At 40.4% G+C, this 17,066-nt stretch overlaps 1 protein-coding gene across 2 annotated transcripts in view; it reads left to right on the top strand.

The window, feature by feature from the left end:
• Positions 1 to 12,729, top strand: part of GABRR3 (gamma-aminobutyric acid type A receptor subunit rho3) — a 47,480-nt gene extending 34,751 nt beyond the window's left edge. Inside the window, exons 8-10 of one of the 2 annotated variants that reach the window (XM_088838274.1) lie at positions 3,101 to 3,297; positions 9,938 to 10,125; positions 12,669 to 12,729. In XM_088838274.1, coding sequence (XP_088694400.1) covers positions 3,101 to 3,297; positions 9,938 to 10,125; positions 12,669 to 12,729 — 446 coding nt within the window. Of the gene's footprint in view, positions 1 to 3,100; positions 3,298 to 9,937; positions 10,241 to 12,668 lie in introns of those variants that run through there. The other variant, XM_055417921.2, reaches the window with a different exon arrangement.
• The last annotated feature ends 4,337 nt before the right edge of the window (positions 12,730 to 17,066 follow it).

Genomic DNA, 17,066 nt, shown 5'->3' with positions numbered 1-17,066 from the left:
TGCTCACTTCATATAATTCAAAACTCCTTTATTGCAGTGTTAACTTTAATGGGCTTAGAAGGAATACAATTTGTCAAGATTAATGTATTTCTAAGGGGCGGTTCAAGACATAATATGTGTGTTTAATGTAGTTGTAATACTCCTCACTCTAAATTCTGTTGCTTTAGGAATTTATACATCAGTTTTCTCATCCTTTACTCCCTTTGCCCCACTCCCCGCCCTCCCCATTTGCTTCTTTTAAACAGGAAGATCTAGAATGCTGGTTTAAAAATAAACAAACTTAACATTAGTTCGTTGGACTAAGCACCCTTCTAAAGAAAATGACAGCTTGTTTATTGCTATCTGGCAAATATAAATGATCCAATCCCCTTTTATTGACTCAACAGTCATCAATTTTAAATATATGACAAGAGCACATATTTGTGTGTTTTTCTAAACCCTTATTTCGTCTGCTAAGCCTCATGTTACTGTCACTGAAAAAAAATCAAGTTTTATCTTCCATATCTTCAAAACCCAGTAAGAGGAAACATTTAAAAAATTTTGAACAAGTGAGGTAAGCAACTAAACAGGAATGTTCATTTAGGATTTTCATAGTTTTACCAGTGAAATCCTGACGGAATAAGACTTCTGGCCTCTTGAAAAGCACAAAATACCTTCACGCTTCCTGACATAATTCTACAATCAGTTTTATAGCATCTTGTCTCAGAGATACTCCATGTATAGAGACTGGTCTATAATCTTAAAAACAAAAGGAAACTTCCTTTACAGTTTCAAAATGAGAGGCCACAGGCTTGCATGAAAAAAAAAGCCTGGGTTTCTATATTCAGAGAGAAGGTTTCAATTCTGCTTCTGACAAAATTTAGGCTAAACAGCCATTCTCCACTCATATTTCTTTTCTGCAATGTGTGGCTAATATTTACCTAGGTTTATGGTGGGTAAACATTCAATAAAGGTAAACAAGTTGTATTTATTAATCTCAGCTTCAGCTATATGTACACCTGTACCTTAATAAAAATTTCCTATCTCCATGTTTATGTAGCAAGGAATGCTAACGGTATCCACCAATATGCAGACTGTTGACATGACCAGGTTGGGGAGACCTGAGACTCAATGAGTCAGTGGCCTGCATGTAATGTAATTGTAACTGCTGGAGAAGCATTTAGGTTTCTTATTCTGGAGTTCAAATCCATGTGAAGGTGAGATTTCGGGTCCTCCCACGGTGACTGTCAGATTGCCAAACTGCTTTGGTCTCGACCATCCACGGGAAAATACTTAATTTGAAATTGAATAGCTCTGTAGCACTGTCATTGTCTTCGATATGGGCCTCCCTCAGATGAAAACCTCACAGAATGATAGAATTTGTTGAAAAGGTAGGAATGTGTGGGTGAGAGCTGTCCACCTGCCGTGTGTGTACATTTTAGGAGTAAATCACAATGTTCTTCCTGCTGTTTGGGACTCTGTCTGCTTACATTAAAATGTCCTCACAACTTATAAAAATCATTAAGGATTCCATTTGCACCTCCCTGGTGGGAAGTTAAGAAATAAAACCACGCCAGCCAGCATACATTTCGAATATTTACAATACTAGGCTTTCTCTCCAGGCACTCTTGCAGCGTCCCTCTGAGAAATCAGCATAGACACAGAAGAGCTCTCCCTAAAGCTGTCATTTTTATTAAGGAAATCTCAGTCGCTTCTTTCTCCCTTGTCCCCCAGAATCTTGACTCATTACCTCTGATGCCCATTGCAGGGATTAAAGAAGGGAAAGGAAGAGAAGAAAAGGAAATGAAAGGGAAAGCAGTGAGAAGGGAATAGTAGGGAAGAAGTGGGAAAAATAGCAGACAGGGTAATGGGAGGAGCGGGGCAAAAAGTAACTGGTGTTTAGCAGCTGCTTAGTAAATACTTACTCGGAACCAAGCCTCCACCACCACACTTCCATTCTGAGTCTCAACTGAGCTGTAGTTTCAGTAACACGGGACAAAGTGACAGCAATGACAATGGCTTGTAAGTATTCTATGTGAATGGAAAGTACAGGGACAGCAATCTTTAATGCTACTAAAGCGCACTCCCTGACAAACGAAAGATTTAGGATTGACACGAAGATATTTTTGTAACAGTAAAAGTTGTGAAATGATGGGGAATAGTGATAGAAATGGTTTTAGAATTAATTTCTTTTTCAGAAAAATTTTTTTCTATGGCTGATTCATGTTGATGTTTGGTAGAAACCAACACAACACTGTAAAGCAATTATCCTTCAATTTAAAATTTTTTAAAAAATTTGTTGGAGTATGGTTGCTTTACACTGTTGTGTTAGCATCTGCTATACAGCATAGCGAATCAATTATACATATATCCCCTCTTTGGATTTCCTTCCCACTTGGGTCACCACAGAGCACTCAGTAGAGTTCCCTGAGCTGTACAGTAGGTTCTTGTTAGTTATCTATTTTATTCATAGTATCAATAGTGTATATATGTCTATCTCAATCTCCCAATTCATATTCCCCCCTTTCCCCCCTTGATATCCATCTGTTTGTTCTCTATGTCTGTGTTTCTATTTCTGCTTGCATATATACAATAGAATATTACTCAGCCACACAAAGGAATAAAACCGGCTCATTTGCAGAGACATGGATGGACCTAAAGATGGTCATACAGAGTGAAGTAAGTCAGAAAGAGAAAAACAAATGTCGTATATTAATGCATATATGCAGGATCTGAAAAAAATTGGTATAGACAATCTCAGAAGAATTTTTAAAAATGGAATACGTTTTTACTTTTCTGGGATAGTTAAAAGAGGCCCAGCTGAAGGTGGGAGCCATGAATCCTTAGGGACACATCTGACTCTAGAAACTTTAGCTGGAGGGAAGGGGAACATCATGGACAATGGGGCTGACGGTAAGAAAAAGACAGAGGAAGAGAAACTGAAGGAGAGGTTCTGGCTTAGGCTCAGGGTGTACTCGGTTGACCTGCTGAGGTTCCACGGCCCTCACACACCTGTGATCAGCAGATAGCCACCTGGAAATGCGCCCCCGGTATCCTCCGGCCCTGGGACCTGAAGCTGAATGGTGCTGTCGCTGAGCTCACCACTGTTCTTGAATGGCAGGAATCACCACGGTGCTGACCATGTCCACGATCCTCTCTGGGGTGAGTGCCTCCATGCCCCAGGTGTCCTACATCAAGGCTGTGGACGTGTACCTGTGGGTCAGCTCCCTGTTTGTCTTCCTGTCGGTCATTGAGTATGCAGCTGTGAACTACCTCACCACAGTGGAAGAGAGGAAACGATTCAAGAAGACCGGGAAGGTACTGCCTGGCTTTCACTACCGGATCCTTTTTGGGATGTAAAAAGGCTATCCTCATCCACGCCCTCTCCTGGCAGTATTGCAACCCTTGTATGAAGTTCATGTAACTTGGCAGAATGCAGGTTTATGACAAATAATCTTGAACTTTATTCTTTCTGCTCTGTGCTGGCTGGTTTCCTTGGCATCCCAAAGGAAGGTTTTGCAGGAGGTTTTCTGCATGAGGAATTTCCTTCCTCTGACTCTAACCCTTGAAAAGAAGGGGTTGATGTACAAATCATACCCTTTCATGCAGATGAATGATGATGATGGTGTGTATGTGTGTCTTAGTCACTCAAACCTGTCCGACTCTCTATGACCCCATGAACTGCCAGGCCCCTCTATCCATGGAATTCTCCTGGCAAGAATGGGTAGCCTTTCCCTTCTCCAGGAGATCTTCCTGACCCAGAGATTAAACCAGGTCTCCTGCACTGCAACCCACTCCAGTGTTCTTGCCTGGAGAATCCCAGGGACGGGGGAGCCTGGTGGGCTTCCGTCTATGGGGTCACACAGAGTCGGACATGACTGAAGTGACTTAGCAGCAGCAGCAGCAGCCTGCACTGCAGGCAGATTCTTTACCATCCGAGCCACTAGGGAAGCCCAATGATGATGATAGCTAACGTTTAATGAGTGTTTCTTATCTGTTGGCTTTGTGCTAACCACACAACATATTATATTACTTAATTCTCACTGTAACCCGAAGAGGTCAGTACTTTTATCACCTTCACTTTACAGAGGTGAAGTAGGAGCAGTTGGGGAGTAAATTGACCAAGGTCATACAGTTTAAGTGGAATCAAGATATTCTCTGGAGCTCTCCGACTCCAAAGGCTGTGCTCTCAACCAGTAAATGATAGATCTCCACCAAGAGCTAGGATTTATTTTTCTTTCTTGTCACTCGGGTGAGTGGTAGAGCATAAAGAAAGGTTCTTCTCTTCACCATATACAGGGAACAAGTGTTGTCACGTATTTCTTATGACGTTGCTTTACCAATCTGGATTGATTGATCTCTACCTGCTTCATTCACAAAGTGTTGGGGCACCAATTTCCTGTTGTTATGAGAACTGAAACATGCTATTTTACTTCAGAAACCTAGCAGATCAAATTAATATGTGTTTATACATACATACACATACACGCAAATTAATTTGATACACAAATATATGTATTGTTGTTGTTCAGTTGCCAAGTCATATCCAACTCTTTGCAAGCCCATGGACTGCAGCACTCCAGACCTCTCTGTCCTTCACCATCTTCCAGAGTTTGCCCAAGTTCATGTCCATTGAGTCAATGATGCTATACAACCATCTCATCCTCTGCTGCCCTTTTCTCCTTTTTCAATCTTTTCCAGCATCAGGGTGTTTTCCAATGAGTTGGTTCTTTGCATCAGGTGGCCAAAGTATTGTATATGGCCAAAATGTGTGTGTGTGTATATATATATTCATATGTGTGTATATATATATATGCAATAATTTTAATGTGCTATATTCACACTGGTTTAAGAAGAAATTCTTAAATGAGTATTTATACACACCGAAACAGTATTTAATATTTTTTATACTTCTAGTGAGCGTATTTCATCCTTTTTAAAAAGAACATTTTTATATCCTCTTCTTGAACTGAACCCTCATATTGGCTCCATGATATAGGCCTTAGAGAGGTTATTATCTCTATTTTTAAACTGAAACAGAAGAGTTTTAGTGAAATGAAATGATTTGCAAAAAGATCCACAGCTAAAAGACCTGCAATTGCAATTCAGATTGCCTGTAATGCTACTTCATTTTTTAAATTTCATATTCTTTGAGTCAAAGCTGTAATGGAAGCTGATTTTGCTTCATCAGAGATTCTTTAGTTCCTTTTGTTGACAGCACGGAAGTAGGTGTCTCTGTCACATACACAGTGACTGCTATGCAGGTGTGAGAAAATCAGGAGCTTTTAGACAAGCATGAAGTGATCAGAATGTGCACCTCACCTGGGATTTGTTAAGATTCTCAGTAGGTCTGGGTGGGAGCTAAGAGTCTGCATTTCTAAGATGGCCCAGACTCCACTGATCCACAGCCACACTGTGAACAGCAATGATTAGGTAAGCTGTGAAGTGAAAGAGAAAACTGTGATGACAAAAAGAACTTTGTTCCATTTTTTATTTTGTTTTGTCTTTATGTGGGGAGTGGTTAACTGAAGAAAGAGGCACTATAGTGATTGTGACGACCTGTATCTAGTCCTTTGACTCCCAAATACCTACATCTTCGCCTTCCCACCCATACCCCTAGCCACACGCACCAAAACATCTGTGCTCACATAACCTGAATTTTTTTCACTTGATCAAGTTGTACACAATCTTCTGTGTACCACAGAAGAGATTCTTTTGCGTTAATAAGCATCATTCACTTTAAAAGATATTTTTTATTTTTAATTGTAGTAAAATGCACATAACATAGAACTTGCCATCTTAATTGTTTTTCAGTGTACAGTTTGGTAGTATTAATAATATCTACATTGTTGTATACAACCAATCTCCAGAAAGTGTTCAGCTTGCAAAACTGAAACTCTGTACCCATTAAACAACTCCCCATTTCCCCTCCCCCCACCCAACCTCTAGAAACCACCATTCTAAGCTTCCTTCAAAGGTGAAATTATCTCAAAAAAGAGTCCTACTTGCCCTTCATATGTTTGTGGGACAAAGGAAAGAGCACAGATTTGGAGTCAGAAGTGATGCCAAACCTAACAGCGTAGCTCAGTATCCAAGACTGTCTCATTCTTTATTTGCAAAACGGTGGAATTTCTTCTCTATTACCTTGTTGTAAAGATCAAAATTTATAAATGCATCTGAAAATTTTGCAAACTATATAGCGCTACACAAATGTTACATTCTTATTGTGACTAGTGCCCAAAGCATATGCTCTGAAGGAGCAGCAGTTTTGGGAACAGGCTGTTTGAGATCTTTAAAGAGACCTTTAAAGGGCTGGGATGCTCTGGTGAGACACGAGGAAGACAGATGTTTCTGAAGGTTTCGGGGCTAATCGATGATACCTCTCCTCTCTGTACCTGAATTGGGAAACCAGTTTGAGGGAGAGAGAGATGTAGCAGCCAGACAGACGGATGTGATGATCTTACCTTTGTTACTGGTAAAGTAGTTTGGAGAAAGTGCGTTAGATCTGTGAACCAGGGGAGTCCCACTAATATTTCATCCCTATATTCAAGGTACTTACTCTCCTTCAGTTCAGTTCAGTCGCTCAGTCGTGTCCGACTTGCGACCCCACGAATCACAGCACGCCAGGCCTCCCTGTCCATCACCAACTCCCGGAGTTCACTCAGACTCATGCGCATTAAGTCGGTGATGCCATCCAGCCATCTCATTCTCTGTCGTCCCCTTCTCCTCCTGCCCCCAATCCCTCCCGGCATCAGAGTCTTTTCCAGTGAGTCAACTCATCGCATGAGGTGGCCAAAGTATTAGAGTTTCAGCTTTAGAATCAGTCCTTCCAATGAACACACAGAATTGATCTCCTCTAGAATGGACTGGTTGAATTTCCTTGCAGTCCAAGGGACTCTCAAGAGTCTTCTCCAGCACCACAGTTCAAAAGCATCAATTCTTTGGTGCTCAGCTTTCTTCACAGTCCAACTCTCACATCCATACATGACCACTGGAAAAACCATAGCCTTGACTAGACAGACCTTGGTTGGCAAGTCATGGGCAAATTTTGATGATTCAGGATTTCCCTGTAAGGACAGTCTCCTTTACCTCATTTCAGAGAACAAACCTGGACACCAATGCAGATCCAAAAGTAACTCCAAAGGGGCTAAGCCACACATGTTAGTTCCCTCCTCCAAACCCCTCGGGTGGAGTGATTGAGGGATGATAGGAAAGACCAGGAATGTTAGGCTACAGAGCTCCTCCCTGTGAAACCATGAAAGAATCTGCCTGTGATGCAGGAGACGCTGGTTCGATCCCTGGTTCAGGAAGATCCCCTGGAGAAGGAAATGACAACCCACTCCAGTATTCTTGCCTGGGAAATCTCTTAGACAGAGGAGCCTGGTGGGCTACAGTCCTGGGGTTGCAAGTTCAGACACAACTTAGTGACTAAACCACCACCAACACCACACAAAGCTCACTTCCTACCACCAGCACCCCATCACCACCATCCACACGTGTCCCAACCAGCCCCATCCGAGCCCCCAGACACCAAGAGCTGGGGGAACAGCAAGGGCCGTGGGAAATTCGTCCCTGGTGTTCACCTTTGCCCAGAAAGGAGAAAGGAAGGTAGTAATATTTTATTTCTTATTCCTTCACCCAAATGTCTTCCTAATTCTAGGACTTAGAATTTAGTCTAAGACAGTCACATCTACACTTTAGATACAATATGCCTTAGTTATGTGCTAATTTGTAAGCTGGAGAGAAAAAAAATAAAGACCAGTTCAAAAGCTACTTCTGTTGAAACAGCCAACTTACCTACTTGTGGAAATTAGCAGCCTGCTGGTAAATTGTGCACTATAAGACTTAATCAGTTTTAGAGATCTAAATTATCATAATGGAGAAAGAAAATGGTACCCTTGTTTTTCAAAGACAAATATATCTTTCCATAACATGCTAATGACATTTTTGGGACTTCCCTGGTGACTCAAACAGTAAAGAAACCGTCTGCAATGCAGGAGACCCATGTTTGACCCCTGGGTTGGGAAGATGCCCTGGAGTAGGAAATGACAACCCACTCCAGTATTTTTGCCTGAAGAATTCCATGGACAGAGGAGCCTGGCGGCTACAGTCCATGGGGTCACAAAGAGTTGGACACAACTGAGCATAGCACCACAGTGACATTTTTATTAAGATAAAAGTGAGGATGTTCAGTGAGACGACTCAGCAGTGTTCTGGGTGGCTAGCAAAACCACCAAGGGGGCTATACAGAGCTGTTCTATCCTCCAATCCAGAGTTAAATATATTATTAATGTCATTATTGGCTATTGGTTAGTAATTTAATCTTGATGCTATTTCATGTTTATTTTACTCATTTTCATCTTACTATCGAAAATTTCTGGGACTAAAACAAAAAGGGACAACATAACTTGAATATGCTTCAATATTTAGTTTACTGATTGAACAATATTGTCCCTATGTGTCTTGAATTCGGTAAAATATTAGGCTTTTGAGTCAGTACAAACAAAATACACGTTTTGGCAGAATTTACTCTGCAGCCTCTGATTTGAATTCTGAGTACTTTCATCCAACAATAGCCAGTGTATATTTGTTCATTTTTAAACCTCCATTGAAAGGACTGATGCTAAAGCTGAAACTCCAATACTCTGGCCACCTCATGCGACGAATTGACTCACTGGAAAAGACTCTGATGCTGGGAGGAATTGGGGGAGGGAAGAGAAGGGGACGACAGAGAATGAGATGGCTGGATGGCATCCCCGACCTGATGGACATGAGTTTGAGTGAACTCCGGGAGTTGGTCATGGACAGGGAGGCCTGGTGTGCTGTGATTCATGGGGTCGCAAAGAGTTGGACACGACTGAGCGACTGAACTGAACTGAACTGAATAGATCAAGAAGAGATTTTGTTTTCTGGTAAAGCATCAGTTCAGTTCAGTCGCTCAGTCGTGTCTGACTCTTTGCGACCCCATGAATCACAGCACGCCAGGCCTCCCTGTCCATCACCAACTCCCGGAGTTCACTCAAACTCATGTGCATTGGGTCAGTGATGCCATCCATCCATTTCATTCTCTGTCGTCCCCGTCTCCTCCCGCCCCTAATCCCTCCCAGCATCAGAGTCTTTTCCAGTGAGTCAACTCGTCGCAAGAGGTGGCCAAAGTATTGGAGTTTCAGCTTTAGCATCAGTCCTTCCAATGAACACCCAGGATTGATCTCCTCTAGAATGGACTGGTTGGACCTCCTTGCAGTCCAAGGGACTCTCAAGAGTCTTCTCCAGCACCACTGTTCAAAAGCATCAATTCTTTGGTGCTCAGCTTTCTTCACAGTCCAACTCTCACATCCGTACATGACCACTGGAAAAACCATAGCCTTGACTAGACGGACCTTGGTTGGGAAAGCATCACCAGATGCTATTATTCTGTTTTGGGACCAAAAATAAAAAACAAAAACACACTGATTAAGCATACTGCTCTGTTTTTTCTAAAAAGGAAAACTACATTGAAAAACAACTCCATTTAGTTGATACATCATGTTCCATTTCAATTCACAAACTTAGAGCAAACAATTCACACTACTCAGAAACAGAAAGGAACACCTGAAACAATGTTCCCTCTTGGGGAAACAAACATTGAGTGTTACAGTCTATCAGGCCAGGACTAAATTAGAAAACGTTTTCAATTATAGTTGTGGTACATTTACTTGTATAATGCTCAAATGTTTGTATAATGCTCGCTCCTTAAAGCCATATTAAAAATGGATGTCTAAGATGATGTTTTCCATTTATGATGAAAATGAGTTTTAATCAGATACCAGAAGCAAAACTAGAATTTTACTTTTTAAAATAAGCAAAGTGTTCTTAATATTTACGAAAACTGTTTTAAAAATCTGATTGTTTAGATGTTGACTGTAATTCCTTCTCCTAAAACCATATTCATGACTTACTAACAAAGTCTTTTTGTTAGATTTCTAGAATGTACAGTATTGAGGCAACTCAAGCCATGGCCTTTGATGGTTGTTACCATGACAGTAAGACTGACATGGATCAGACTTCCTTTTCTCTGCACTCAGAAGAGGACGCCTTGCAAGGAAGATGCATAGGCAATCTCAGTGCAGATTTACCTCGGATAAAGAGGAGAAAATCCCTAGGAGGGCAGATTGGTAGAATCATTCTGGAGAACAACCATGTCATTGACACCTATTCAAGGATTTTATTTCCCACTGTGTACATTACGTTTAATTTGTTCTACTGGAATATTTATGTTTGAAGAGGAAATCCCAATTGATAAAATGTGCTTGGAGTCAGATTATGTTAAAAACAACAACAAAACCCACCAACTCTTAACTATAAGTTGAATGGTACCAGACTAAACTGGAGTCAGCCAATCACCTATCCTGTTCTAAAGAAAATGTGAAAGTTGACTGATTTACATCAAGGAAAGAGTTTAAAGTCTTAGGAGAATTTGGCTCTATCAGTAAGGGTCACAGGTATGCGTAGTATGGAAAACCAATTTCCATAGGGAAGGGCTTTGTACCTACTTTATCTGGACGCTCCTTGCTTTCTAAATGTAAATTATCTGCATCTGAGTGAAAAATTAAGCTTGACTATGCCCATGGTGGCTCAGATGGTAAAGCGTTTGCCTACAATGCGGGAGACCCAGGTTCAATCCCTGGGTCGGGAAGATCCTCTGGAGAAGGAAATGGCAACCCATTCCAGTACTCTTGCTTGGAAAATCCCATGGACGGAGGAGCATGGTAAGCTACAGTCCATGGGGTCGCAAAGAGTCGGACACAACTGACTTCTCACTTTCAGTAAAAACTTTTCAATGCCAAAAATTCAGGGCGACTATGTTCCTTAGTGCTAGCCAGCTGTCAGATTCCCTGACAGTATTGACTCCTTCTGAGGAAGAATATTAGCATCAAGGTGGCACCATGGACTCTCATGCAGCTGAAATCCTCGTGAAGAGCTTCCTTCTTCCGTCTCCATCAAGTCTTTTATCCTATCTTACTATTGTTTCATGCATTATTGACACCAAGCAGGACAAAAAATCTAAACGTCGGTCTTCCTATCCTAATATTAAGTGGATATTATACATTAATTTTCAATAATAGCATCTTGTAGTTATAGTTTTCATACCTTTTTGGAGGTGTTTAATTAGTTGCCTTTGTTTACTAAATGTTCATTGACTTCCTACATGTACTGGGTACTTTATTAGGTGTTATATATACTAAAAGAATGAATACAAAGTGACATTCCTGCCATCAGTCAGTGCGCCGCATAGTAGGAACAGTGAAATGGCAGCTATAATAAACAGTAAATGGAATGGATGTTAAAGTAGAGGTATATGTACTGTGCTACCGAGGTCCTGTAAAAGGGATGCCAAAAGAAGGAAAAGAACCCCCACAATGGGATGTGGGCTCTTAATTTACAAACAAAGATACTTCCAGACATGGGGTTAAGTGGAAAATACTGAATGAAATTTATGTATCCCATAGCAATCTTTAGTAACTTTGGTTGAACTAAGTAAATAGGGTCCGGCGGGTATTAAGTAAATGTTTGGTAAGTAGAAAAAACCTCCAAAGATCAGCATTCATTTTGCAGATTGACAGTATGCATGTTTTCATGTTAAGTATTGTGAAAAAGATTCCATTTAGAGATGAGCTCTTGATAGGAAGTATGAAATATTTCTCATCCTATTTTGATTTCTGGGATTGAATTAAGGGAAATAAACAGTGTATTACTTTCAGGTGTCTTGCCATTTATTTTTTACCATAAAGTGAGCTAAAATTATTTGAATTATTTCATGCCAGGTGAAGAGACAAATAACGTCCTACTTGTTTACCAATAACATTGGTTTTGGTTCTCTATCGTTAATGACATAATGTTCTAGAAATTTATTTTCCTCTTGGGTGCAAAAGGCAAATTCTTTCTCTATGATTTCCCTCATGGGCAGGCTAATTTGGGGATATTTCATTCTAATTTCTTAATAAAACTCTCCAATTCTTTCAAAACTTTCTAAGGATTATGTTTTTCTAGGAAACTGTCCAAAGTTGAGCTAATTTAATTTATTTTAAAACTTTATTTGATTGGAGATAGACAATAAATAAAATTTAAAACTATTTATTAAATAGTTTTTAAGCATTACTTAAAAGGGATAATATTTTCTAGGATTATATTTTCAAAATGTAAAACAGATTAATATCCTAAGTGGATCTTTGAGAATTTGTAGCTATTATTTAAGCAAAATACTATGCTGGATTAACATTTCTGCTTCTGATATACTCTGTATATAATTGATGCCAAAAAAAAAAAAAAAAGAGAGAGAGAGACAGATCTACAAATGAACAAAGCAGATCTACACAGTTCCCTTCTTCTGACTCTGGTTTTTCAGATATTGCCTCCTTTCTTCTATTTGAACTGTAACATTCAGGACATCTAATGCTTCCCTTGGGCATATTCATTTCACAATTTAAAATCAAATGCATCATTGAATATATTTGGCAATCTAGACTAGAAAAATGAGTCTCTATCACACACACTTAACTCAGCATTCCTCTTGAGGACCATTAATGCACAATTGTTGGCCAACCAAATGTAACTTTTGTTAATTTTATTTTTCAGTAATAAGTGTCTAAAATACATTTGCTGCTCAAGAGAATTATTGGAGCATTCAGAGTAAGCTGTTAGGATTTTAGCTCATTTTCTTTTCAGATCAGTGACTTCTTGATAACAGTGAGGACAGAGCTGTTCCTGTGAGTTTCATTTCTGCTGGGGAGCAACAAGGTTTCTGGGTTTAGTTCTTATTTCATGAAGAATGAAGTCACACTTACCTGGGAAATTTGTGAGTAACAGACAGCATATAATGGTTACCTCACTGTGATTTTCACTTCATTTACTGATTACAGTCTGGAGCAGACTGTGTGTGATTGTTCGCTGAGGGATAAGCTTGGATAAAATAGGAGGATTTCAGAAAATAAGTTGCTTTCCAAGCTTAAGAAAAAGCCAGCCAGCTCTATAAACTGACTAAATATAGAAACAGGCTATTTTATAAGGATTGTGCTAAAAAACCTATGAGCAGATATATTTTAAATTTATTGTTTTTTTTTCTGATTACAAAAGATTTTAATTTTATTATAAAAATTAAAAACAATCAGCAAACAAAATCCACTTAAACAGTTTTCATTTTAATGAATATTCTTAGAGTTTTTCTATGCATAACATTATACATTTCTAACAAAATCATTTTGCATGCATTTTCATTTATTAATTAAACCCTTATGTCATGGACTTACATTGTGGCTCAGCTGGTAAAGAATCCACCTACAATGGGGGAGACCTGGGTTCGATGGATCCCTGGGCTGGGAAGATCCCCTGGAGAAGAGAAAGGCTACCCACTTCAGTATTCTGGCCTGGAGAATTTAATGGACTGTATAGTCCATGGGGTTGCAAAGAGTTGGACAAGATTGAGCGACTTTCACTCCAGTTCAGTTCAGTTCAGTCGCTCAGTCGTGTCCGACTCTTTGCGACCCCATGAATCACAGCATGTCAGGCCTCCCTGTCCATCACCAACTCCCGGAGTTCACTCAAACTCATGTCCATTGAGTCGGTGATGCCATCCAGCCATCTCATTCTCTGTCGTCCCTGTCTCCTCCCGCCCCCAATCCCTCCCAGCATCAGAGTCTTTTCCAGTGAGTCAACTCTTCACATGAAGTGGCCAAAGTATTAGAGATTCAGCTTTAGCATCAATCCTTCCAATGAACACCCAGGATTGATCTCCTCTAGAATGGACTGGTTGGATCTCCATGCAGTATAAGGGACTCTCAAGAGTCTTCTCTAGCACCACTGTTCAAAAGCATCAATTCTTCGGCAATCAGCTTTCCTCACAGTCCAACTCTCACATCCATACATGACCATGGGAAAAACCATAGCCTTGACTAGACGGACCTTGGTTGGGAAAGTAATGTCTATGCTTTTTAATATGCTATCTAGGTTGGTTCACTCACTTACCTCATACTAAACACTGTTGGGGATACACTAACTGAAGAGGGATACTCCCTGACTTATTAAATATACATTCTGTTTGAAAATGTGTCTAAACTGTGCTGTTTTCAGCCGGGTTTCCTTCCTTGGATTATAAGCAATATTTTTTTTCAATTTGTTTGATTTTTTTCATTGACAGCTATGCCATTCTCCCCCCTCCCCCAGCCCCCACCCTCTGCGGGCCAAACTAATCTTTATACGCACAGAACAATTCACTGAATGAGTGTACCACCGTTTACTTAACCCGTTTCTTATGGGACATTTGCTTTATTTTCCACTGTATGCTATTATAATGGGTAGCAATTAGCAACATAAAAAATATTTATAAGTGACATTATTTTAGAAACAAATGAAGTTTCTAGCCATATCCACGGAGAAGGCAATGGCAAACCACTCCAGTACTCTTGCCTGGAAAATCCCATGGATGGAGGAGCCTGGTGGGCTGCAGTCCATGGGGTCGCTAGGGGTCGGACACGACTGAGCGACTTGACTTTCACTTTTCACTTTCACACATTGGAGAAGGAAATGGCAACCCACTCCAGTGTTCTTGCCTGGAGAATCCCAGGGTCAGGGGAGCCTGGTGGGCTTCCGTCTATGGGGTCACACAGAGTCGGACACGACTGAAGTGACTTAGCAGCAGCAGCCATATCCAAGTTTCACCATTTATTCTCTATAGAATCCCTGTTTGCTTCCCTGGTGGCTCAGACAGTAAAGCATCTGCCTGTAATGTGCGAGACCTAGATTCAATCCCTGGGTTGGGAAGATCCCCTGGAGAAAGAAATGGCAACCCACTCCAGGACTCTTGCCTGGAAAATTCCATGGACTGAGGAGCCTGGTAGGCTACAGTCCATGGGGTCGCAAAGAGTCGGACACGACTGAGCAACTTCACTTTCACATGTCAGACTCACCTATCTATCTGGAAGCTCTGGGGTATAGATTACTGTCACTGAAGGAACTTTTTATTTTTAGTTCATTTTTTCCCCCAAAGCAGAGCTCTCATATATGAATATATATCCCCTGACATTCCCTGTATATAAAAGAAGTTTCAGTATTATATAAAATACTTACATTAAAGCAGTCCAATCTGTTGGAATCTGGCTTCCATGATTTTATTGCTGCCACAAACCATCTTTGTAAGTAGGAAAACAATGGAGATTACAAATAGTTGCCTATGAGTTGCTACAAAATCATAGTTTAAGGTACGTTTTCTTAATCCTTGCAAGCAGGTGAGTTTTCATGAATGAGGTTTCTCGTTTTGTTTTGTGCCACTCATAAGCCTGTTCAAATCACACACATAAACACACAAATAAATGCATATGTACCTTTTTTATATGAAGATTAATGAGGAAAATAATTATATCTAATTCTCTTTTATGCTGAAGGTCAAAATTTCAATGAGATTAAGTAACATCCTCAAAGAAGCAAGAGAAGGAGGTAGTAAGGAAATTGCTATTTCAACTAAAATTCTATACCTGGTGTTCCTGTTATTTCCTGGCAGGAACTTAGGCAAAATAGTCAGTTACATTCCCAACTACCTCACTTGTGATAGAGCCACCCACTCTCTCCTTGTAAACATTGTTTTAAAACACTACATCAAACTGTAAAGTCCTGCCTAATTTCAAAGTCCTGTTGTTGTTCACTCACTAAACTGTGTTCGACTCTTTTGAACTGCAGTGTGCCTGGCTTCCCTGTCCTAACTCCCTGAGTTTACTCGAACTCATGCCCATTGAGTCAGTGATGCCATCCAACCATCTCATCGTCTGTTGCCCCCTTCTCTCTTCTCTTGCCCTCCATCTTTCCCAGCATCAGGGTCTTTTCCAGTGAGATGGCTCTTTGCATCAGGTGGCCAAAGGATTGGAGTTTCAGCTTTAGCATCAGTCCTTCCAATGAATATTTAGAGTTGATTTCCTTCAGAATTGATTGGTTTGATATCCTTGCTGTCCAAGGGATTCTCAAGTCTTCTCCAGCACCACAGTTCAAAAGCATCAATTCTTTGGTGCTCAGCCTTGTTTATGGTCCAACTTTCACATCCATACATGGCTACTGGAAAAACCATAGCTTTGACCACATGGACATTTGTTGGCAAAGTGGTCTTTGCTTTTTAAAATGCTGTCTAGGTTTGTCATAGTTTTTCTTCAAAGTATCAAGTGTCTTTTAATTTCATGACTGCAATCACTGTCTTCAGTGATTTTGGAGCCCAAGAAAATGAAATCTGACACTGTTTCCACTTTTCCCCCATCTATTTGCCATGAAGTGATGGGACCAGATGCCATGATCTTAGTTTTTCAAATGTTGAGTTTTAAGCCAGCTTTTTCACTTTCCTGTTTCACCTTCATCAAGAGGCTCTTTATTTCCTCTTCACTCAGATCTGCATGTATATCTGAGGTTGTTGATATTTCTCCCAGCAATCTTGATTCCCGCTTGTGAGTTGACCAGCCCAGCATTTTGTATGATGTACTCTGCATATAAGTTAATCAAGTAGGGTGACAAGCCTTGATGGACGCCTTTCCCAATTTGGAACCAGTTCATTGTTCCATGTCCGGTTCTAACTGTTGCTTCTTGTCCTGCAGACAGGTTTCTCAGGAGGCAGGTACGATGGTCTGGTATTCCCATTTCCTCAAAGTCCTATCACTTTCCAATTGCAGTTTGACTTCCCTGGATTTGATAAAGAACTTGAATATTTTTTTCCTCTTGTAAAGAAGTTATGAGAGACAAAATGCATGGAATAATTAAGGAGATGGGTTTTTTTAGGCTATTGCAATAGGAAGGATGTTCATAATTAGGAACATCTCAAAGAAAAGGAAGGGGACCAAGAAATCCAAAGAGAGCTATAAACAAGAGAGAAACAAGAGAGTCATTCCCTACGGAGGAAAGGGAATGGTGGGGGTTAACTCAGAATGCATGAAAGCAAGGTGGCCATTTCTCAGAAAATAAAATGGTAGGGGTGGGTTTCAACCTTTGCCATACTTTGCAAGAACACAGGAGCTTCAAAAAAAGTTCAGCATCATCAGGTATTCTTCAATCCCCTGCTTAATGGTAATGCTTTTGGTCAA

The sequence above is a fragment of the Moschus berezovskii genome, chromosome 1 (assembly GCF_049115385.1).
Source record: "Moschus berezovskii isolate FMDL1 chromosome 1, NW_MosBer_1.0, whole genome shotgun sequence".
Classification (NCBI taxonomy): domain Eukaryota; kingdom Metazoa; phylum Chordata; class Mammalia; order Artiodactyla; family Moschidae; genus Moschus; species Moschus berezovskii.
This window is presented reverse-complemented; position numbering and strand designations above follow the sequence as displayed.